The following is a 25,035-nucleotide window of genomic DNA, read 5'->3' on the forward strand; positions in this document are numbered from 1 at the left end:
ATTATACCCCATAGACACATTCATTTTATATGTACACATTGGGTGTTGGGAAAGCTTGGTGAGAACACAGCCTAAGGCTTCTGTCATACTACCATCATGTTCCTGCATTTTCACAGACGTTTTTCTGCTGAAAGAGGCCATGAAAAATAGACAAAATTACTGAACATAACGGATGATAACGGCTGACCAATGTCCGTTATTTTAATGGGCATTCTGTCAAAATAACAGACATGTTCCATCAGTTATCAGCCGTTATTTCATCCGTTAATAGTCCGTTAATTTATGTCCCTTATTTTATTTCTATGTTCTGAGCTTGCGCAGCACTAATAATGATTCATAAGGGACGTTAAAATAACAAGCCCTTATGGATGTCATTTGTGAACATCCGTCACCCATAGACTTCAATGTTAAAAATGTAACTGCTCTTATTCCACCGTTATTTTTGACTGAACAAAAATTGCTGCATGCACAGTCTTCTGTGCCGTCAAAAATAACGTCTGTTAGTCATAACGGGACATAAATGGGGCTGCACGATGGTCAAAAAATCCCATTGACATGAATGGGATATTTTGATGGCCGTATTAGGAACTTTCAGATTGGAGTTCATGACCTAAGATTTTGCAGGGTGACAACGGTATTGTGAAAGGGGCCTTATATATAAACTAGTACACTATAAAAAGCATTACCTATAGGTACTTATTTTGTGCCTGTGAGAAACCATTATGCGCTGATGTACTCTGCACTGGTATGATATAATGGTAAGTGCTTGTCATATGGAAATGGAGCATGCCCTTTTATACAATGAATGGGGTCGCAATATAGGGAAGTGTCTACGGAATCTAAATATATCCTTACTGTGCTCTTTCTTATGGTAAATGGATACGTTTGAAATGTCTACACAAGATCAGATAAGCTCATGCAGTTATTTTTCTGAAGTATGCCTCCAAGCATCTATGGAACACGGCCAGATCTTAATGCAAAAATACTTAATCCGGCAATGAATGTTTTCTCTAAAGGCCGCAGCTTCAGCCTTGGGTTTCTTATTGATGACATGTTTAGTTCCTCCTTACATTTCCTCCTATTTTATGATAAAATATTCTAGTTCAATGGAAGCACTTATAAGCCATAAATATGACCGGGCACTGTGCGGACTGCATGTTATTCCAGGAAGCTACCTTCCATTTTGTTTACGCTGGAGTCTTGTAGTTCAATGACCCTCATTTATGTACTGCTGTCAAGGATTATTTTACTGCTGCATTAACCTTGGCTGGAAAACCATCCTTCTCACAACACAGATCTATTCTTAAGTGAACTTCGCTCTCGGCCTTTCAAGTCATTGAAACATACTTGGCAAAAAAGCTTCAGAAGTCCTCAAATTTTTAGAGTCCTCAATCAGTCAAGACCGACAGAAGAGATCGTTCCTGAACTTACTGTGACTGCCTTCTGGACCTCAATTTCATATCTACCAAGTATTAAAAAAGTATTTCCATCTCCTACATCACATTTCATGTAGTAGATAATGTAGAGGTAATCACTTTAGCAAATACATGTTATTAGAAAAATTGCCTCCTTGTTGTGCCCGGTTTCCATGGTTTCTGCTCATTGCCTAGGCTACTGACCACCACTCCTCTATGGAAACAGTGGCCAGGCTGCTGATGTCCTATCCTCTCTTAATAGCACCCGAGGGTGGAGTGGCTGGGATCTCAGGAGTGTGCGCCACTGCCAAGCCACATTCTGTTTGTGATAAATTTGTCAAGGAAGACCCTAGGCAAGTACACACTCCCTGGAGCCATCTGTGACTTAAGCAAAGCAAATGGAGCCGCCTAGTTCCACTGTTATTTTAGTATGTTAATACAAAGATGACCATGTGCACTGTTTTTACTCTAGTACACTCAATGCTGGCCTGAACAGCTAATTTCATTGAATGCCCTCCTGTACCCCCCTTCCCCCAAACCAAGGAAATGTTTGCTGAAACAAAGTGGTGGCTAAACCCCATTGAGAAAACTTTGTATATACTCTGAGGACAGTATACGCCTACAGATTACTTTAGATTTACTTCACATTACTCAGCCTTACAGTCACTTTGTTCCCGTATAAGTTGTTTTATTAAAAAAACGGATTCCTCAAACTTGACTAAACTGTACCAAAACGTGTGTACAAAATTTTAATTCGTATACGGTTTGAAAAATGATGTCCGGTTGCATCCGTGATGCAAATAATGTCTGGTTGTATACGTTTTTAACTTTTCATTCCATTATGAATAAAGTTTCACTTTATTTTTTTCATTGAAATTCCAAGAAAAATACTGTAAGGTCAAAACCTTATGGTGAAAACTGGATGACTCCCATGTTTCAAAAAAAACATATACTATCGAATACTGTTTTTCACTCGGACCAATAACCGTGGTAGGCTGCGGTATTGGGTACGGGATAAAAATTGGATGCAAAACGGACACAACCGGATGCATCTTTTGGCATACGGTTTCCTATGGAGAGTCAATGCATACGGTTTTCAATACGGTTCCGTACGGTTTTCAAATTGAAAATGTATACGGGAACTGTATTGCAAAAACGTGGTGTGAACCCAGCCTAACACATGACTGCTGGATCATACTACATGGGGTTTATTTATAGACTAAGATCACAATGGGGAAGACCTTTTTAAAGGGGTACTCTGCCCCTAGACATCTTATTCCCTATCTAAAGGGTAGGGATAAGATGTCTGATCATGGGGGTCCCGCCGCTAGGACCCCCGCGATCTCTGTGCAGCACCCAAGAAATGTTTGCTGAAACAAAGCGGTGGGTAAACCCCATTGAGAAAACTTTGTATATACTATATGAGGACAGTATACTCATACAGATTACTTTTAGATTTACTTCACATTATTCAGCTTTACAGTCACTTTGCATATGATGTTTGGGCCAAGTAGTTCTCTTTACCCCTGGGATCATTTATCCTATACCCAGTCCCTTCCTGACAATAAAAATATAAAGGGATTATGCCAGCACAGACCAAGTGAACTAGGGAGGCATGGCAGCTGGTGATGCCGCTTACTTCTGCTATCCTTATATGGTCAGAAGAGGAGCCAAGAAGTGCAACGGATAGTGTTTTTTTTTTTTTTTTTTATTATGGAAAAATATCCATCAATGTATAAGAGGTTTCCCCCAAGATAAAAAGTTAACACATGACCGATTCTATCATCTGAAAAAATCAGCCGCAGAAATCAAAGGCAATACCCATAGGTTTCTTCCACAGATTTCCATGATTTGTTCTGCTGAGGTATTGGACTTGGATTTATCCCCTTTTGGTGGAGCCGATCTGTGTCCTGGTTACGTTGTGAGGTTTCTGTGTGGAAACTATTGCAATAAGTCACATTCACTTTTTCTTTCCATGATCCAGATTTAAAATTTAAAGCGAATCTGACGCCTTGTTCACCCGTACTTAACACCATTAACAGGGTTTTAGTAAACGCAAGGTTGGTGAAAATATGGGAGCAGAGAGGGTGGGGAGACAAAAAAAGCTCTGTAGACTGGCTCCCGCCTCCATTGCGGGGGTTGGGTTAGCAATGATGTCTGCAAACAGCTTGGATTGCCAGAACTTGACCATAAATCTAGGTGAGTTAATAATCAGACTCACTATAACCCTGTTTATTGAGTTTAATGCGGGTGAACAAGGTTTCAGATTCCCTTCAAGGGTATGTTCACTCGTATGCAGATTTGATACGCAGGATTTGATGCTCAGGATTTTCTGCTGCAGATTTCAATGTAAACTAAGTGACTGAGCACAGCTTCTAATATTCAGTTACAAACCCTGCGCATCAAATCTGCTCAGGATCCTGTATGTGGGAAGTACCCTAAGGGTCTTCACGAAAACAGTATTCTGCGCAGATTTGATGCGCATGATTTCAAGATGTGCTCAGTCATTCAGTTTACATTGAAATCTGCAGCATTAAATCTGCGCATCAAATCTGTGCAAAATTCTGTATGTGTGAATAGACCCTAAAACAGGAAGAAGGTTTGCAGGACAAATTTGATCGGAATTCTAGGCCAAAATCTATTTGAACATCATGTGAAAACATGACCTTACTGTACTTAGCATTTTAGAAATCTAAGCAATGGAATCCAGCTAAAATGTATATTTAGGAACAGTAGCATAAAACCTCTGTCATGTGTTGCATATAAATGTATACCAAAATGACCCACTTTAGCGTATGTTACAAATAAAAATGTAAATAATTGGGAAAACATTTTTGGTACAAGGTTTAGTATCCTGTGAAATATAGTAGCCAAAAAGACAAGCTTGTATATGAAAAAATAGCCATAATATTTGGTCATTGTTCTTTGTCCTTTTGGCATTAATGAGACAAACTGGTTACTCATTTTCAGTAATACCCCAACATACTAACCCAGATGTGTCAATCTTCCTATAAACCCAAACTGTCTGTTTTTTCCACAATAACATTGTATCAGAGCTGGTTAAAGCGGTACTCCACTGGCCAGCGTTCAAAACTAAATGTTACGAACGTGGGCCAGTGGAGTTCCAGTTTAAGTTGTGAAAGTCGAGCTGTGATTGGTTGGCCAGATTGTTCATTTTCAGACAGACTGGTCCAAATTGTTCAGTGTTTACATTCCTATTACATTTTCTAGTTTGCCCTTTTAAAGAAGGTTGTGATATATGATGATAAAGAGGTATTAAAGTTCACTTTTAGTGGACTAAAAATCAGTTTTCTTGGTAAAGACTATGAAGCCAACACATACATGGGCAGTATCCCCAGTGCATTCCTTTAAAGGTGTCTTGTATTTCTTTCTTGGATTATGTCTGTGATAATTGCATGGCACTGATTTCATTGAAACTGAGCTCCACACGTTCTCTAGAGAGTTTTGTGGTTTACTGCTATTTGGGAACAGAGGTAGGATAATAGGTAAGAACAGTGGGAAACTGTACTCTAAAAATACCCACAACGTCTGAGAGTCGTACCTCAGAGGTCAATTATGTTGAGCTAAGAAGGTTGAACATTGAAGTGCTCACTAGGATTGTAACCCACTGCTCCGATTACCTGAAGTGATTGATGTGAGGCAGGAATGATTGGATTCAGATGTGGCCAAATACCACAAGATGTGGAGGATTTATTCATAAGAATCCTAGAAATGTCTCCAGACAGAAGGATACTACATCTTGTATAGAAGCCGAGGAGGCATAGGAGACACAATCATCATCCTTATGCGTTATCTATCTATTTAAAGAAAATGTTGGTATCCCGATGTGTGATGAAGCAGGTATTCACCCATTCTCAATGCAGAAATTACTTCAGAAAACCTATTATATATATATATTTAATACCAAGAGGGAAAACATCCAAGTTAGGCTTTTTATGAGGGGGTGGATAAAGACGTACACACTCTCACGGTACGGTCATTGACTAGTCACCTGAATGAATGTTAACGGCAGTGTGATTTTATGATTTTAGAGGGATTTTTCTCTTGAGCGCAGTTGATCTACAGAGGCATCATGAAGAACCTCTGTAGATGAAGAGCCACAATAGAGAGCTGCTAGACAAGAAAATATTCCAATCTGGAAAACATGGTTCTGCTTAGGGCTGGGCGGTATACCGGTTCAGATCGAATACCGAAATTTTTGTACTGCACGATATGAATTTTTCCCCATACCACAATACCGGTTTGGCCCCTCCCCCTCGGGACTGAAGAATTATCAGCCCAGCGCAGTGCTGTCCCCACATCGGGGAACTAATCATATGTAACCCGCGAGCGCTGTTCTCCCCCCCCCCCCCCCCCCCAATTAATTATCAGCCCAGCGCTGTGCTGTCCCCATCGGGGTATATAATCACATGTCACCCGCAAGCGCTGCCCTCCTCGTCCTCCTGTTTGTTGTGGCCGCCGGTGCTGACACTCTATACTGTGCAGTATCCCTATGCCCGAGCTGCAAAAGATGATAAACAAAATAAACTTTAACTCCCCTCCCGTTGGTCCGGTACCGGCCTCATCTGCTTCCTGGGGACAGGAACGTCGGGCAGCTGTCGGCCTATCACCGGCCGCAGCAATGTTTCGCCTTGGCCGGTGATAGGCTGAGCCCACTGTCATGTAAGAAGCCAGCTTCTTGCATGATAGTGGGCTCAGCTTATCACCGGCCGAGACGGAACATCACTGTGGCCGGTGATAGGCTGACGGCTGTCCGACGTTCCCGTCCCCAGCATAAGGCCGACGTCGGAACGTGCGTTAGTTTATTTTGTTTACCTTTTGCAGCCCGGGCATAGGGATACCGCACAGTATAGAGTGTCAGCATCGGCGACTGCAACAAATAGGAGGAGGGCAGCGCTTGCGGGTGACATGTGAGTAGTACCCCGATGGGGACAGCGCAGCGCTGGACTGATAATTAATTTGGGGAGGGGAGGAGAAGAAAATACTGATATATATATATACCGTGGAACCGCCAAAAGTTACAAAAATACCTTGATACACACATTTTGGTCATACCGCCTAGCCCTAGTTCTGCTATGCATTTCCTGTTCCAAGGATTCTAGCTTCGTAGAGTATCAGTAAACCAAAGCTATGTATGGTATGGTAATAAAGATATATTAAAAATAAATTACTTATATCATTTTTATATTAGGTTATAAAGGAAAACATTACATATTTAAATAGGTAATAAAGCAGTAAAAACAGCCTTGTTTTTTTATTTATTTATTTTTTTATGTCATTTACATACTTTTCTACTAATATACCAACAGAACACAATGAGAGCAGTTTAATAGCATGAAGCTAGGCTTATTCATATGTGTACTCATAAAGGGGGAGATTTATCAAAACCTGTGTAGAGGAAGAGTGGTGCAGTTGCCCATAGCAACCAATCGGATGACCTCTTTCATTTTCAAAGAGGCCTATTAAAAATGAAAGCAGGAATCTCCCCCAAAGTGTTACACAAAACAATAATAATAGCTAGAGATACATTCAGGGAAGAATTTCAGATTTTTCAGAATTAAAAAGTAAATAAAATGTTATTCTCTGGTCAGAATCTATAGTACATGGAACATATTCCTACTTGTGAGCAGCCGTTTTCGCACAATAGGTGTGTGCTTCTTCCGGCCTCTGGCCGGAAGAAGCACACACCTATTGTGCGAAAACGGCTGTTTGCCTCTGAGCACTCCGCATCAATGTAGTCTCCTTGCCGGAATGGAATGACCGTGTGAAATATTCTACAGGAGCTGTAAGTGCAAGCTTCTATTCTTGTACTGTATTTGGTATCTTGTCTAGCTATTTTGAGCTTAGCACCCCGCAGTAGTATTATATTTAATTATACCGGCTGCTGTCCTGTTCATCTCCACAAGCGTCTTCCCCATTTACATATATGGAGCAGTCTGATTGTGCCCTCTGAATGTGTCTCTGCTATTGGTTTATATCCTGTATTTTACTTACTGTGCTATAATAAGATTGTTTTCCTGCTGAGGTATCCAGTTTACTTTTGTATTTTATTACAATATCCACCAGTGTAATATATTGTACATCTGTTAGTGTGGCCCCAGTAGTATTTTACCAATATATGTCTCCAAATCTTGACCTAATCTCTTGAAGAGTTATTCCACTCTTGAGGGTCTGTATATGTGAGCCGTCAGCTGTTCTAAGGGTTAAGGAATTTCTAGTTCGGTAACTACCTATAATCTTTATGACTATGTAGATGACTTATTTTGTTCTGGAGAAGGATGTTTCACTTATTTTCTGTGTATAATTGCTTTCTAATAGGTCACAAATTTACCTTTTAAAGGGAACCCGTCTCTATGAAAATTCAGTCCAATCTGCTGGTATCAGAGCAGGAGGAGCTGAGAAGGTTCATATATAGTTCTGTGTGAAACTTTCCAGGATAACTTGTAGATCTCTGCTCGTTCTGGGCTAAGTAGTTATGTGGGTGGTCCTACATTGACCACTAGCTGTATATAAGTGTGCATAGTGGAAGCTGTCAGTCATTGAGTAGGACCGCCCACATGACTACTTAGCCAAAAATGAGCAGAGATTTGCATGAAAGGAGTACTCCAGCAAAACTATCCACAACATAGGGGATAAGTAGCTGATCACAGGTGGTCACACCCCCTGCTATCTCCAGGATGAGACCCCGGCTCTCTGTGAGGAGCGCGTGTCGTCTACTGGTAGCGCGTGTCGTCTACTGTACACGCTCCTTTAATTTTTTTTTATGGGAGCGACTAGAGATGAGCGAATTTACAGTAAATTCGATTCATCACGAACTTCTCTGCTTGGCAGTTGATGACTTATCCTGCATAAATTAGTTCATCTTTCATGTGCTCCGGTGGGCTGGAAAAGGTGGATACAGTCCTAGGAAAGAGTCTCCTAGGACTGTATCCACCTTTTCCAGCACATGGGAGCACCTGAAAGCTGAACTCACTTATGCAGGATAAGTCATCAACTGCCGAGCCGAGAAGTTCGTGACGAATCGAATTCACTGTAAATTCATCTCTAGGAGCGACTATGCCGAGTGCTGTACTCTGGTCTTTTCAGCGCTCCCATGGAGATGAATAGATCTGCAGACAGTACGCGCTTCTTACTCAGCGCCAGGTCCTGTCCCAGAGATCATGAAGTTGTCCTAGAACTTTTCCCACAAAGTTTTTTGTGTCCGTTCTCTCAAATCCTCCTAATCTGTATCATGTTCCTGCATTTTCAGTATGACATGTTCTCTAGGGAGTTGTATATGACATTTAATTTTATGTTTTGCAGCATATGCATTTGTTGGTTAGCCGTAACTGTCTTGTAATATCTATATTAAATGTCACAACGTCCCATCTGTGTACTGCCTCGATAAAGCTATCGAGAAGACAAGCATTATCTGGAGTGCCGAGCATATTTCTATAAGTCACGTGACTGACATCACATGACTTTATATTTGCAGATTGTCTATGAACATGTTTTTTTTATTTATTTTTTTGTGGTTTTATGCAAAGGCTTGTTTTGTATTAGGAATCTAAAGTCAGGAAAAAAGTAAAATGTAATTTTCTTTCAACTGATATTAAAGTCAATCTATAAATGCTATCATTTGGGGTAAATCCAGGCAGTTGTTAATCCTCCTAGGCTCTCAGTGTCCCATATTCTAACATCTGTTTTGGAGCCTTTCCCATTATTATGTCAGATTGGAGCAGCCACTACATTACCAGTTCTTTGTGTTATTAGTTTGTCCGGTGTTTGTTATTGGTAATGTTATATCTCCATTTCCTGTTGCGGTATCTAAGTACGATATTTCATCATTTGGGCTGGCTTTGATCTATTGGGGTATGAATAATTGACTGCAATCCTGGACCAATTTCATGCATTTAGGAATTAGAATCGCAAACCTTAAGTTATTAATATAAGCAAGAAGGATTCATGAAATAATGTGGAAAGAGGACTGGCCACACCTACTGGTACATGCAATGGATGACTTGTAAGGTCGCTGTATGGTGGAAACTGGTATATGCCATTCATGCATGTTATAGAATATCTTATAAAGCAGAGCTGAGCTGCATTACCATACACAACCTTTGAACCGGTGTGGTGCTGTTTTGGTAAGGAAGTAGACATCTGCAACCCCTTTGGTACTTACTTCATAGCACTTATATTTTTTTTCCTGTCTTGAAATAATACTGAACTAGATACATTTGTATCCTTGTTGTTTCAACCTTACAGATATTATCTGTTTTGGTTTCATCACAGAGATCTTGTTTTCTTTGTTTTAGGTTATGCAAATCAACTTGGGGACATTGTTCCATATACAACAAAAGACACCTGCCAGGATGCTCGTATCGAAATCTCTATATGGTTCTGGATGAAGGAAGTTTAACATTTAATGCTAACCCACATGAGGTAAAATAAGGATAACATTTGTGCATAAATTTACAGATACCCTAAATATAACATTAACTTAGACTGCACTGATATACATTTAACCCCTTAACGACCACGGACGTAAATGTACGTCCTGGTTTGGCAGTAGTTCGTTCACCAGGACGTACATTTATGTCGCGTGTATGACCGCGAGCATCGCAGCGGTGCTCGCGACATACACGGCAGGTTCCGGCTGCTATCAGCCGACATCTGACATCCGCGACCTGACACCCTCAGATGCCGTGATGCCGGCTGCCGCGGCAATCCGATCATCTGTATTGGCGGACAGAGGTCCCCTCACCTGCATCCGTCCGTCTCCCAGCGTCTCCTGCTCTTGTCTGAGATCGAGCAGACCAGAGCAGAAGATCACCGATAATACTGAGCAGTGCTGTGTCCTATGCATTTCACTGAACAGTATTAGCAATCAAATGATTGCTATAGATAGTCCCCTATGGGGACATAAAAAGTGTAAAACAAAAGTTGAAAAAATTTCAAAATAAAAAGTAAAAAATTGCCTCCCCTAATAAAAATGAAAATTGTTAGTTTTTCCCATTTTACCCCCAAAAAGCGGATTTTTTTTAAAAATAAACATATGTGGTATTGTCGCATGCGTAAATGTCCGAACTATCAAAATATAATGTTAATGATCCCGTATGGTGAACGGTGTAAACGTAAAAAAATTTAAAAAGTACAAAAATGCTGCTTTTTTGTCACATTTTATTAAAAAATAAATGTATAAAAAATTATATAAAAGTTTTATATATGCAAATGTGGTATCAATAAAAAGTACAGATGACGGCACAAAAAATGAGCCCTCATACCGCTCTATATACGGAAAAATGAAAAAGTTATAGGTGGTCAAAATAGGGCGATTTTAGATTACTGATTTTGTACAAAAAGTTTTAGTTTTTTTTTTTAAGCGGTACAAAAATATGAAAGTATCTAGCCATGGCTATCATTTTAATCGTATTAACCCACCGAATAAAAAACACAAGTCATTTTTACCGTAAATTGTACAGTGTGAAAACGAAACCCTCCAAAATGTGCAACATTTTTGTTTTCATTTAAATTTCCTGCCTAAAAAAAAACATTTTTTTGTGTTTGCCGTACATCTAATGGTAAAATTAGAGGTTTCATTACAAAGTACAATTGGTCAGGCAAAAAACAAGCCCTTATAATGGTCTGTAGATAGAAATATAAAAGAGTTATGGATTTTAGAAGGCGGGGAGGAAAAAACGAAAACGCAAAAATAAAATTGGCCAGGTCCTTAAAGGGGTAGTCCAGTGGTGAAAAACTTATCCCCTATCCTAAGGATAGGGGATAAGTTTGAGATTGCGGGGGGTCCGACCGCTGATGCCCCTGGCGATCTCTCTGTACAGGAGCCAGGCTCTCCAGCCAGATAGCGGGTGTCGACCACCGCACGAAGCGGCGGCCGACAGGCCCCCTCAATACAACGCTATGGCAGAGCCGGAGATTGCCGAAGGCAGATTGAGGGGGCGTGTCGGCCACCGCTTCGTGCAGAGGTCGACACGCCCCCTTCCCGCGGGCTGTTGAGACCCCGTACAGGAGATCGCCGGGGGGCCCCAGCGGTCGGACCCCCCACGATCTGCAACTTATCCCCTATCCTTAGTATAGGGGATAAGTTGTTCACCACTGGACTACTCCTTTAAGGTGAAAATGGGCTTGGTCCTTAAGGGGTTAAACATCAAATGCCAGTAATCCCTGTGGTCTAGGGGACCCATCTGCAGCTCTGCGATGTAATCTGCGGGACTTACTAACCGGTGCTCTAAGGATTGGCAATTGCTTTATGCTGTCTTTGGCAGCCCTTAGTAACCGAGCACTGAAAACATAGATCAATGTAATGCAATAGCATTACATTGATCTATATAAGCTGTCTAATGATAACTTATGATAATTTTTTTTTAAAGTTTTTAAAAATATTTAAAAAATCCCCCCCCCCTTTAAAAAAAAGTTCAAATCACCCCCCTTTTCCCATTGTTCAAATAAAACACTGTAAAAAAGAAAATAATAAGCATATTTGTTATTGCCACGTGCGTAATTGTCCAAATTATGATGTTCCTGATGCTGCACGGTAAAAGGCGTAAACGCAAAAAAAATTCAGACTCCAAAATTGTTGATTTTTGGTCACATCATGTGCCAAATGAATGTAGTAAAAACTAATGCAAAAATGGTACTGTTAAACTACAGTTCAGGGCGCGAAAATAAACCCTAACATAGCTCCTTGGTGGAAAAATAAAAAAGTTCTAGGGGTCAAAACATGACATTTAACAAAGTTTTTTTTCAATTTTTTTTTACTTTTTGAAACAAAAATTACCATGGTATAATTGAAATCATACTGATCTATAGAATAAGGATAGCATGTCAGATTTGCTATATTGTGAACCCTGAAAAAATTATTGCCCCACTAAATTGCGCAATTCCATATTTTGTTCAATTATGCCTTACATATAGTTTTTCTGGCTCTGTAATATTTATATGATAAAATAAAATAAAGTAAGCCAATGAAAAGTACAACTTGTCCAACAAAAGAAGACATAATACCACTTTTTCAGTAGGTTAAATTCTGAAAAAGCCCTAATACCACTTTTTTTGTTGGTTAAATTCAACTCTGTTGAGATGCTGAAGCAGTTTAGCACACTGACTGTACAATTTGGGGCAAAACACTTTTTTTTTGTTTTTTGTTTTAAAGGAGTAGGCCAGTTTAAAAAAAGCTTATCCCCAGGATAGTGGATAAGTGTCAGATCGCAGAGGGTCCGATCGCTGGGACACCCACGATCTCCTGCCTGGCGTTCTGTCTCTCCCCATAAATGAAGCGACCATGGCACGAAGCGGTGGCCAACACAACCCCTCCATGCATCTTGTATATCTCCGGCTCTCCCATAGAGCTGCATGGAGGGGGCATGCCATGGTAGACACACTTCAGATTTTGTGGAAAGGGTCCCAGTGGTGGAACCCCCCCCCCCCCCCCCCCGTGATCTGACACTTTCCCCTATACTGCTGATAGGGGATAAGTTTTATTTAAACTGGACTACTTTTAAGTGTGTTTTTAGTTTTTTTGGTGACATTATCCCTTGTTTTCTCTCAGGGAATTGAATATTTTTTATCCAGGGGTATACTTGATGACTCACCAAAGGAAATAGCAAAATTTATCTTTTATACCAGAACCCTCAACTGGAAGAAATTAAGGATATACCTTGATGAAAGGTAAGGAGGACAATGCTCGGGTCATATGTCATATCAGTAGCCCACTTAAACCTGTACTCTGCAATCTCTGTATATAACTGTTTACTTTATCCTATGATGCTATTTATATTGTCTGTGAAGTAAATAGGGTTTCAATACCAATCCTTAGGATAGACCATTGATATCAGATTGGTGGTGGTCTACCTTCCAGCACCCCTGCCGATCAGTTGATTGAAGGGGCTGCTTATCCAGCACAGCTCTATACTTTTGATGGCAGCTGTACTAGTATTGCAGCTCATGCCATTCACTTGAAGGCTAGGCCATCAATAGTAAAGTCCTGGAAAACCACCTGAGGGGGACAGGGACCATAACAGCAAAGTTAATGTTTGTGCATAGATTACACAACAGACATCTCCCCCTCTCTTTATATCAATGTATTTTGAAACTCTTTTATTTAAAAAAATTTTTTTTTTTTAAATATGAGGTTTGGCCTAAATGCCATATGTATGCAGCACCTGTTGCACTTTTTTGTATATATGCCTGAATGTATTAGTACATACCGTATTTTTCGCTGTATAAGACGCACTTTTTCTTCCCCAAAACTGGGGGGAAAAAGTCGGTGCGTCTTATACGGCGAATACACCCTTATCGCGGCGGTCCCTGCGGCCATCAATGGCCGGGACCCGCGGCTAATACAGGACATCACCGACCGCAGTGATGCCCTGTATTAACCCTTCAGACGCGGCGATCAAAGCTGACCGCCGCGTCTGAAGGGAAAGTGACACTAACCCGGCTGTTCAGTCGGGCTGTTCGGGACCGCCGTGATTTCACCGCAGCGGTCCCGAACAGCCCGACTGAATAGCCGGGTTAGTGCTTACAGGACACCGTGAGGGACCTTACCTGCCTCCTCGGTGTCTTCTCCGTTCAGGAATCCCCTGTATGGTCGGCGCTCTCCTTCCTCGTCATCACGTCGTCGCGTACGTGCGTCGGCGTGCGTAACGACTTGATGGCGGCGACGGAGAGCGAGGATACCCGGCCGGCAGCAGAGACATTCCGGAGCGACGGGGACACGGCGACAGCGATGGAGCAACATCCAGGGCAGCGGTGACTGGTCCGGAGCATTGGGGACACGTGAGTATTACTTCCTATGCAGTGGTCTTCAATCTGCGAACCTCCAGATGTTGCAAAACTACAACTCCCAGCTTGCCCGGACAGCCAACGGCTGTCCGGGCATGCTGGGTGTTGTAGTTTTGCAACATCTGGAGGTCCGCAGGTTGAAGACCACTATTGGGTTCAAAATCTTTATTTTTTTGGATTTTGCACCTATAAATTGGGTGCGTCTTATACGCCGGTGCGTCCTATAGGGCGAAAAATACGGTACATCTCCCCCATATTCTCTGTTACTGTTGTACACTTCAAAAAATATATATTTTAGTTTTGGTTTGAATATTTATTTATTTTTTCTAGGAGAGACGTATTGGATGAACTCGTGACATTACACAACTTCAGCAATCAATTCCTACCAAATGCACTGAGGGAGTTTTTCCGGCACATACATGCACCTGAAGAACGTGGGGAATACCTTGAAACACTCATTACAAAATTTTCACATAGATTTTGTGCTTGCAACCCGTCACTAGCAAGAGACCTTGGCCTTAGCCCTGGTAAGAATGTGGAGTGGGTATATTTCATTTACTAGTACAAATGCACCAGAAATCCTTTTTAATTTGTGCCCAAAAAAAGTATTGTCATATTTATTAGGTGTTGTAGACACATTTTTGGTTTTTGGACGAAGGGGTATGTGGTCTAAATGTGACGATGTACCATAGCTTTTGCACACAATTCTGGCATACACTGGGTACGTGGTCACATTGTCGATGCACCTATGTAAACAAATTCAGCAAGGTGGACCGAGCAGTGGTTCAGGTCTTAGTGGGCCTTAAACTGGTGAATAAAGTCAGACATTCCCTTTAACCCCTTAAGGACTCAGGGTTTTTCCGTTTTTGCACTTTCGTTTTTTCCTCCTTACCTTTTAAAAATCATAACCCTTTCAATTTTCCACCTAAAAATCCATATTATGGCTTATTTTTTGCGTCGCCAATTCTACTTTGCAGTGACATTAGTCATTTTACCCAGAAATGCACGGCGAAACGGAAAAAAAATCATTGTGCGACAAAATAAAATAAAAAAACGCCATTTTGTAACTTTTGGGGGCTTCCGTTTCTACGCAGTGCATATTTTGGTAAAAATTACACCTTATCATTATTCTGTAGGTCCATACGGTTAAAATGATACCCTACTTATATAGGTTTGATTTTGTCGCACTTCTGGAAAAAATCATAACTACATGCAGGAAAATGTATACGTTTAAAAATGTCATCTTCTGACCCCTATAACTTTTTTATTTTTCCACGTACGGGGCGGTATGAGGACTAATTTTTTGCGCCGTGATCTGAAGTTTTTATCGGTATGATTTTTGTTTTGATCGGACTTTTTGATCACTTTTTATTCATTTTTTAATGGTATAAAAAGTGACCAAAATACACTTTTTTGGACTTTGGAATTTTTTTGCGCGTACGCCATTGACCGTACGGCTTAATTAATGATATATTTTTATAGTTCGGACATTTACGCACGCGGCGATACCACATATGTTTATTTTTTATTTTTTTTACACTGTTTTATTTTTTTTATGGGAAAAGGGGGGTGATTCAAACTTTTATTAGGGAAGGGGTTAAATGACCTTTATTAACACTTTTTTTTGAAAAAAATGTTTGCATTGTTATAGGTCCCATAGGGACCTATAACACTGCACACACTGATCTCCTATGCTGATCACTGGCGTGTATTAACACGCCTGTGATCAGCATTATCGGCGCTTGACTGCTCCTGCCTGGATCTCAGGCACGGAGCAGTCATTCGCCGATCGGACATCGGGGAGGCAGGTAAGGGCCCTCCCGGTGTCCGATCAGCTGTTCAGGACGCCGCGATTTCACCACGGCGGTCCCGAACAGCCCGACTTAGCAGCCGGGTCACTTTCAGTTTCACTTTAGAAGCGGCGGTCAGCTTTGACCGCCGCTTCTAAAGGGTTAATACCGCACATCGCCGCGATCGGCGATGTGTGGTATTAGCCGCGGGTCCCGCCCGTTGATTAGCGCCGGGACCGACACGATATGATGCGGGATCGCGGCGCGATCCCGCTTCATATCGCGGGAGCCGGCGCAGGACGTAAATATACGTCCTGCGTCGTTAAGGGGTTAAAGAGAAATATTTAAAAATGTTTAGAAAAAAAGTACCAAAATGTACTCTCAGCCACTAATCCCCAGACTGCGCTAATCCGAGTGTCAGTGCTTCCTGTTCTCTGTCCTGGCACATGGAAAGTGCCTCAGCCAATGACCAGATGAGTAGCAATTCTTTTGTTAGGACAGAGAGGCCGCAGGAAGCAGGACTGCTATCAACGGGATTGGTAGCAAGTGAGTACTTTCTTTTTTTCCTGATACTCTAAGCAGTTTAAAATATAAAAATATGTCTGCAGAATACCCCCTTTAGGATGTATAACACACACCAGATCCGCTCTGGATATGAAATTGCTGAGTCGCAATTGCAGATCCTCAGTTGTAAAATCCGCAGTTGCAGATAGAAGAAATGTAGCAGTGGAGGAGTGGAGCACACTGCCATCTGCAGGTTGTTTTTATTGACAGTAAGGCTTCAAAATGGGTTTTCCGTGGAATTTTTTTTTTCATATTAACTGGCTCCAGAAAGTTAAACAGATTTGTAAATTGCTTCTTTTAAAAAAATCTCAATCCTTCCAGTACTTATCAGCTGCTGTATACAACAAAGGAAGTTGGGCATCTCTGTCCATGTCAGAATCTGCCCATAGTAGCAGCAAATCCCCATAGAAAACCTATCCTGTTCCTGACATTTCCTGACATAGACAGAGGTGGCAGCAGAGAGCACTGTGGTCAGACTGAAAAGAACAACTCCACTTTCTCTGGAACATACAATAGCTGATAAGTACTGGAAGGATTAAGATTTTTTTAATGGAAGTAATTTACAAATCTGTTTAACTTTCTGACACCAGTTAATTTGAAAAAAATAGTTTTCCACCGGAGTACCCCTAAGGATTTCTACTTTTAATGTGTAGTAAATTCATATTAAGCTAAAACAGTGTTATTTTCTTTCTACTATTATGAATGTTTGTTTTTTAGTTTGTTTATTCATCTCTGTGTCAGTAGTATTTCTAAATCTATGTGAAAATAGATATGAAGTCTACTTGAAATAAAAACACGAGTAGGGATGAGATCAAATGCAAAAAAAATGTTAGTTAAAATCTAATATATAGGTCAGCTCTTACTACAGATCATGTGTCCGACTCAGCCTACCAGCTATTCATCTCTTGTAAGCTTTGCTATCCCAATTGTGTAGATAGGAGTGTCATAAGTCAAGGCTTTTGATTGTTCCTGGTACTGCCAGACTGAATATACTTCACCAATTACTGCTCCCAGTACTAGAACTACCTCTTTTCCTGCATTCTTGTAGTTGAATGTCGTTTTTGTCTGTGTCATGTTTTCAACTTGGTGAAAACATTTTTTTAAACCTGAACCCAAAAGATAGAGGTAGAAAATGTGAAAAAAGAAAGTGGATGTATTTAAAATCTACAGCATATCTGCATCGTGCTTCAGAAACGTTATAATTTATTTCAGTTGCCTTTGAAGCAGATGTAAAGCTAGCTTTAGTTGTTTACATTTTTCCAAATATGTGGTTTTTCATTCCTAAATTTCTTGTTCATCATATTCTCTATTTGCATTTTTTTATTTTACACATGTTTCTTGTGTTCTGTTCTAGATGCAGTGTATGTACTGTGCTATTCTTTAATTCTGCTGTCCATTGATCTGGCCAGTCCCCACGTGAAGAACAAAATGTCAAAGAGAGAGTTTATCAGGAACACGCGTCGTGCTGCTCAGAACATTAGCGAAGAATTTGTAGGACATCTTTATGACAATATTTACCTTATTGGCCATGTTGCTGTGTAGAAGATTTATCTCTAGGCTCTGAAACATTAGTCAACTACTACTATAGCTCTCCAAAGCATTGACCCAGTTGGCAAATGGGGTTACGATAGTGCTGGTCATTATAACCTCTGTCTACCATCTAATCATGTGTTCTGTCATTTTTTAGCAATCTACCTTGGATAGTGAAAATTTTTGAAGAATAATTTTTTTACAAATAGACTTGCTTATCATGTGTTGCACTTACCCCGTGCCATTAGACTGACCTAGCCATTTATGACTGTTAAACTGACATTACAATGTAGGCCTTCTTCAGGGTGTTGGATATAAACACTAGATTTTGTTTTGGAACGCATTTACCAATGCATTTTTTTGTTTTTTTTTTTTAATATCTTGTAATTTGTACATACTAAACTAAAGAGATTTATAATCATAATATAAATATTAAATATGTAAAGTATTTTAACTAAAGCTTCTGTGTTGGTTGACTTTATGTAACGGTTGTATCTTTGACATGTTCAGTACTCCTTTTTTTAATTTATTTATTTTAAATAACTTTTATTAAAGTTTTCAGAACATAAACAAGGTTCATACATGCTTAAAGAAAAGACTGCAGTGAAAACAACAATACATGATATGCAGTCTAAATACCATAATAAACACCAAATTTAGTATGATTTTCAGGTTACAGTGCTATATCTACAATTAGAGAGTAAAAGTCTGTTAAATGTGGTCTCTATTCTGGCTTTGAGTGAATGGATACATAGGGAAAGTGTGTAAATTTGAGGTGGGGGGGGGGTGGTTGTCTGAGGCTGGTCAAATTTCTACACAGTATGAGGAGTAACTCCAACTATCCGACCTTGCTGCAGCGGCCGGAAATCTACCTGAACCCAAGGCCAAGATTTTTTCAAATGAATAAGTTGTTTATTTTGTTAGTGTTTCACAGGATGGGACCCCTGGGGTTTTCCAATGACTTGCTATGGCTATTTTGTAGGGATGTCCCTATACCTTTTTTTTTTTTTTTTTTTTTTTTTTTTTAAGACCCAGTACGAGTACCGATACTTTAATTCTAGTACTCGCCGATACAAATTACGAGTACTTGGGAATGTAACGGTGACCTGGTTTCTGGCGCTGCTTGCCGTGCTGATGTGTGTTCCTTTTTGTGTACAATGGAGGCAGCTGCTGTAGTATGAACCAAGATTTCTCTCTTCTCCATTGGGCAGAACAGGGAATTTGCTTTGGCTGCGAGACCATTGTCTCCAGAGCGATTGCACTGATGTTCACATGGTGAGCAGCGGTAGAAACCAGGTCACCTGCACCTGCATCTACCTATAAATTCAAGCTTGTGCAGGTGACTCTGTTGTAAGATTGCCTTTAATAGTCAGTGGTATCCCCTTGTAGGTAGTACAGATATTTGCAGACATTAGCAGCAGCCCCCCCCCCCCCCGCAGACATTAGCAGCAGCCCCCCCTGTAGACAGTCAGCTGCCCCCCATTGTAGACAGCAGGCCCCACCTTTGTAGACAGTGCGACCCCCCCCCCCCGCCCCCTTGTCGACAGCGCTCACCTGCAGCTGTCCTCGGGTGTTGCTGCCCACGTTCTCCATTTCTCCCGTCCGCACCTCCCAGCCAGCATGTGCCTCTCAGCAGTGGGTAGATTAAGCACCTGAGGAAACATTACGGAAACAGCACCGCCACAACAGAAAAAAAAAATGCATGTAAATAATAACAATATAGCATTTGCAAAAACAAAGGAATGGGTGAGACCGCCGAGAGGGAATGAACCGTCAACAGGTGACAGTCAGAGTCCGTTCTAAAGCCGAGAGCAGTGGTCCCATCGCCAGAACCCACACAACTAGTAGGCAAAGAGAAGTCACCAACCAAGTCAAGCGGCGGACCAGTCTTTATCCATTCGGGACTGTCGGACAGGAGAAGCAGGAGAAATGTTCCAGGCTTTCAAGGTTTCCAGACCTTCTTATCGTCTTTATAGCGAATTAAGAGGCGTAGTGGGAAGCCCCATCTCACTGCACTGCAGATAGATCCGCATACACAGAGATGCAATGGTAAGGTGCAAAAAGTCCATCATTGCGTCTAGTGTATTCCATTAAGCGTTCTTTAATAGTTAAAAAATGGATGCGGGCCAACACATCTCGGGGCACAGAATCCTCTAGGTGCCTTGGGCGAGGAACTCGATGGGCCCTTTCTATCTCCAATTCTTGGGGTGTGCAGGTAGGCAGAGCAGCTTGTAAAATGTCTTCCAGGTCTGCCATCTTGGCATTGAGGGCTACCATATTGTCTTCCAGAAAATTGTGTGAGTCAATCAGGGAGTTATGAGATTCGGCAAACTCCCCAAATGTGTTTTCTAGGTGGTCTATTCTGTCACCTAGTTCCTGCACTGTGGCCTGTAGGGGGGTTAAATACATGCCTGATTTCTTGTAGAAAAGTTTGCCTCATCAGCAGCATGCTCATGGCACTGTCTAAGTGCTGCTTAGTGACTGGAATGTTTGCCCGCAGGTGATGCCCCCACTGTATTTTCCCCTTGGCCTACCTAAAATTCCTGAGATCCAGGCGAGAGTCTTAGCTATCACGCCCCCTCCCGTAGGCTTGCATTGAGGGGCGGAGCGTGACGTCACACGTCGCCAGCCTGGTGGTTGCCCGTAATCAGACCCGGAGCGAACACGCTCCGGGGACTGATTACAAACCGGGTGCCGCGTGCATGATCACGGGCATCCCACGCGGCGGGACTCCCGCGATCAGGTATCTTACCCCCTATCCTTTGGATAGGGGATAAGATGTGTAAGCACCAGAGAACCCCTTTAAGCACACTGCAAGCAATTTTGCTGTTCTATGTGTCTCTCAAGCAATCTGTTTTACCAGTAAAGCTCTTTGGTCAGTGCAATATGTGGCTGGCAGGCAGTGTGCTAAAGCAACAACCTTCCAGCTCTGCAGTGGCAGAAGTTTGTTCATTCTCTGTCAATGGGACCTTTGTTTTTTGAAAGCAAAGAGGACCTGTCACTTTGGAAGCAAAAGGGGACCAGTCACGTTAGAAGCAAAAGGGGACGTGTCATGTTGGAAGCAAAAGGGGACCTGTCACGTTTGGAAGAAAACAGGACCTGTCACGTTGAACTAAATGGTGTCCTACCTCAGCTACTAATTGACTGAGCGGGCATTTCCAAAGTGTTGAGACCGAACAGGAACACTGACAGTGGTACGTGAGTACAAGTATGACTGGCCAAATTTATCAGTCAAAGGGGGACATTTACCAATCTAATCTATTCTGGGTATGCTTATAGACCCGCGTATGGGGTAGTCTCCTGTCCATTTTGCTCCTAATTTATCAAAGGTCTCACAGCCCTTGATAAATTCTGTGCTCAGACTTCAGGGTCTACAGCTTAAACTGCATTTAGACCTGCTCCAACATGGTCTGACATTTAAGCGTATTTTGGGTAGATGCGACTTGTCGCACAAAAGTCGCACTTGATAAATTCTGCACCAATGCATTTTCCAATGCATTTCCGTCTAAAATAGACTTGCATGCATCATGTTCTAAAAATCCTCTACAACAAAAGTCGCAGAAAAGTCGCACATATTTAGACTGCGACTTTCTGTGCGACAAATTTAGACAAACAGTCTAAATCCTTTGATAAATCTCCCCCAAAGAGTTAGTATGTTTCCAAAGTGTGAAGGTAACCTATGCAAACAAAGAGACCTATAGTTGACCTAAATTGGATATGAATCCAGGACCCTCCTTTTACAGGGTAATATTGCTAACCATAGTGGTGAATGGAGGTTAACCACATTCTGTACCACATTTGAGTGCAGTATACAGATAATCCTACGATTACATTTCTGCAAATTTAGTTAAGGTTTTAATTTTCTTACAAATCAATACATTATCCTTGATTTCCATTTCTCAACTATGAGTACTATGAGAAGCCAGGGACCCACTACGAAAGACAGACATCAGCAATCACGCTGAAGGCCGCCATTAAACCCTTCAGATGCTATGACTGAGCACAACATCTGAAGTGTTAGAGAGGCTTACAGAGACTCAAAGGAGCACCCACAGAGCAATCTCGAGGGTCCGATGAGACAAGATGCCGGACAGATCTCCACTCACCTGCACCAGGGCCACTCCAGCAATTTTCTCCTCAGGTCTGCCTTCTGAAGTAGAAGTAGATCTCTGATATGCTATGCATATCACTAAATACTAATAGAAATCAAAAGATTGCTACAAATAGTCTCCTGTGGTGACTTAAAACTTTTTTTGCCTTTTAAATAAATGTGAATAAGCCCCTCCCCCAATAACATAAAACTCCTGTTCTTTCCTTTTTTTACAAAAAAAAAATAAACCTATTGTTATAGCTGTGTGCAATAATAATGTCCGAACTATTAAAATATAATTTTAATGATCCCATACAGGGGACAGAGTAAATGGGGGGAAAAAAGAGCAAAGTCCAAAAATGAAAGGTGTCATTAGAAAGTACAATTGGTCGAGCAAAAAACATGCCCTCATATGGGTTTGTGGATGAAAAAATAAAATAGTAATGGCACTTAAAATGTTAGATGGAAAAATGTAAATGGGCTGTGTTCTTAAATGGAGACTGACATGCTGTTCACCCGTACTAAACCCAATATACTGCGTATACTGGTGGGCATAGGGCTGCATATGGAGGAGGCAGGGGAGCTCGGTAAGCCGGCTTCCGTTCTCCATTGTGCACAGCAGCACTTTAGCAATGAGGATACCGGAAGCCATAAATTTTAAATTCAAAAATGTTTTCCTTTTCCAATTTTACCCCCACAAATATCATAAAATAAAAGGTTTTGTTACAAACTACAATTGGACCTACAAAAAAAATAACCCTTTATATGGATTGTTGAACATAAAAATACGACTTATGGCTCTTAAAGGAAAAAAAAAGTGTTGGAGGGGGAAAAAAGACACTGCAAAAATTAAAATTAAATTAAAATTGGCCTAAGTGGACCTAGTCCTAAATAATGCCAAAAGTGTGTGTGTGTGTGTGTGTGTGTATGTGTATATATATATATATATATATATTTTTTTTTTTAAGCTATATTACATTTTAGCTTTGCTTACTTTTTGGACATTTTATTTTCTTATGTTTTTTTTCTATTTTCATATTTATTTTTAAATGGTGACACATTTGTATAGCAGCTTAATTTTTTTTTATCTTGTATATACAGGTCCTTTTACAGTCTCCCATGTACAATTACAGAGACAAAGGACAGACAGAGGATTTCCTGATTCTCCCATGGGTATATTATGCATTTCTTTTGACGGAAGGTGGAATTTCAGGATTTTTGGGCAAGAAAAATGCAAACCTGGCATGACTCTTTGAACACAGATTCTTAACTTTTTCTCCAATGTTAAACAATTTCAAACTAAATTAACTTCTGGGTTGAGAGAAGGAGGCAAATGTTTTCCTGGAAGAAAACACTCAGTGTAGTTACTGTAAATTTATGCAAACAGCGCTAACCACAGCTCGGCAAAAGGGCCTGATAACTGGAAAAATAGTAACGTGATCCCTACATTTTCTTTTTGAATGGGAAAAGGAGGAAATATTCATCTGAGGGGAAAGGTTTACTCTTTCGGAGGAGAACGTGATCGTCTCATTCATTTTTCTGTGTAATTCGTATCCTGACAATTGTTTGTTTTGTTTTTTACATTTGAAAGATTTTTTCCTCCTTTTCCAATTAAACTCGAAAGCAAAAATAAAAAGGGCACACCGCTTTCATGGAGGGACTTTGTAATTGCAAATCTCGGCTTTCTTCTTGCCTTTCAGACACGGGAGGGTTGGATTTAATTTAAAATGATTAATGAGATTTTCTCAGACTCCCTGCCTTCAGCATCACTGCAGAATGTCAACACAACAACTAGGAATAACTGGACGCCACGCTGTCGCCCAAAAGAGTGTTCACAGAGAATAATAAACTACCTAACTGATGCCAGGTACATCTCGGTAGCATTGTCTCCATGTTGCTGACAGCTAATGTCAGTAGACCGCACAGTGTTTAACCTCTATGATTGACATTTAGCATTAATATACTTCATACGGACTGTTAATACTATTATATCAATACTTACTAAAGGAATTATCCTGCAAGAAATATTGTGTGTATTTCAAAAATATGTATTAAAATAAGCATTTTATCCATAGCATTTAATACAAAATAAAATGAATACATTTTTTTAAAGAAATCTGTTCTTGTACTGAGATCTTGCACTGATATAAAGCACAAATAATGAATACATAAGATCCAATAGCATAATATAATTGCGAGATCTCTGGTGCTATGTGTGAGGGAATACTTTCTATGGAAACCAGTGGAGGAAGACAAGGGAACTAATTTCTAGCAACTTGGAAGTTACCAAGAGCCAGACTGCAATGTATGCTGGGAAATACAGCTGCTTAATGGTCCCATGGTACACTCTGGGGCCCACCCACAGAAAGGGAGACCAGAGGTGTAGGATAGTGAGAAAAGAGGCAGATTAAAGGTAAAAATGACACTTGAGGGCTGGTTTTTTTTTGCATGATTAGTGTTAGAACAGTGGTGTGTGTGGATGCAGCGGTTTTTCAGTTTTGCATTTTTTTTCCTTCTTGCTTACAGCCATAATGCATTAAAATTTCCTTCCACCTACAGACCAATATGAGGGCTTGTTTTTTGTGCCACCTGTACTTTGTAATGACGTCACTCAATTTACCACAAAATCTACGGAAAAAAAATGTGGGGCAAAACTGAGGAAAGACATGCCATTTTGCTAATTTAGGATGTTTCGTATATATACAGTGCACTTTTTTGTAAAATGACACACATTTATTATGTAGGGCCATATGATTACAACTATACCCAATTTATATAGGTTTTGTTTTACTTTACTACTTTTAAAAAGTTATTTTTGTAAGAAAATGAGTTTGCTTAAAAA

At 40.7% G+C, this 25,035-nt stretch overlaps 1 protein-coding gene across 2 annotated transcripts in view; it reads left to right on the top strand.

The window, feature by feature from the left end:
* Positions 1–18,537, top strand: part of FBXO8 (F-box protein 8) — a 47,110-nt gene extending 28,573 nt beyond the window's left edge. For both annotated transcript variants that reach the window (XM_056560759.1, XM_056560768.1), the window contains exons 4-7: positions 9,731–9,857; positions 12,985–13,103; positions 14,550–14,746; positions 17,928–18,537. In XM_056560759.1, the coding sequence (XP_056416734.1) occupies positions 9,731–9,857; positions 12,985–13,103; positions 14,550–14,746; positions 17,928–18,115 (631 nt within the window). In that variant the 3' untranslated portion in view covers positions 18,116–18,537. The remainder of the gene's footprint in view (positions 1–9,730; positions 9,858–12,984; positions 13,104–14,549; positions 14,747–17,927) is intronic.
* Positions 18,538–25,035: the final 6,498 nt, after the last annotated feature.

Source organism: Hyla sarda, chromosome 1 (genome assembly GCF_029499605.1).
Source record: "Hyla sarda isolate aHylSar1 chromosome 1, aHylSar1.hap1, whole genome shotgun sequence".
Classification (NCBI taxonomy): domain Eukaryota; kingdom Metazoa; phylum Chordata; class Amphibia; order Anura; family Hylidae; genus Hyla; species Hyla sarda.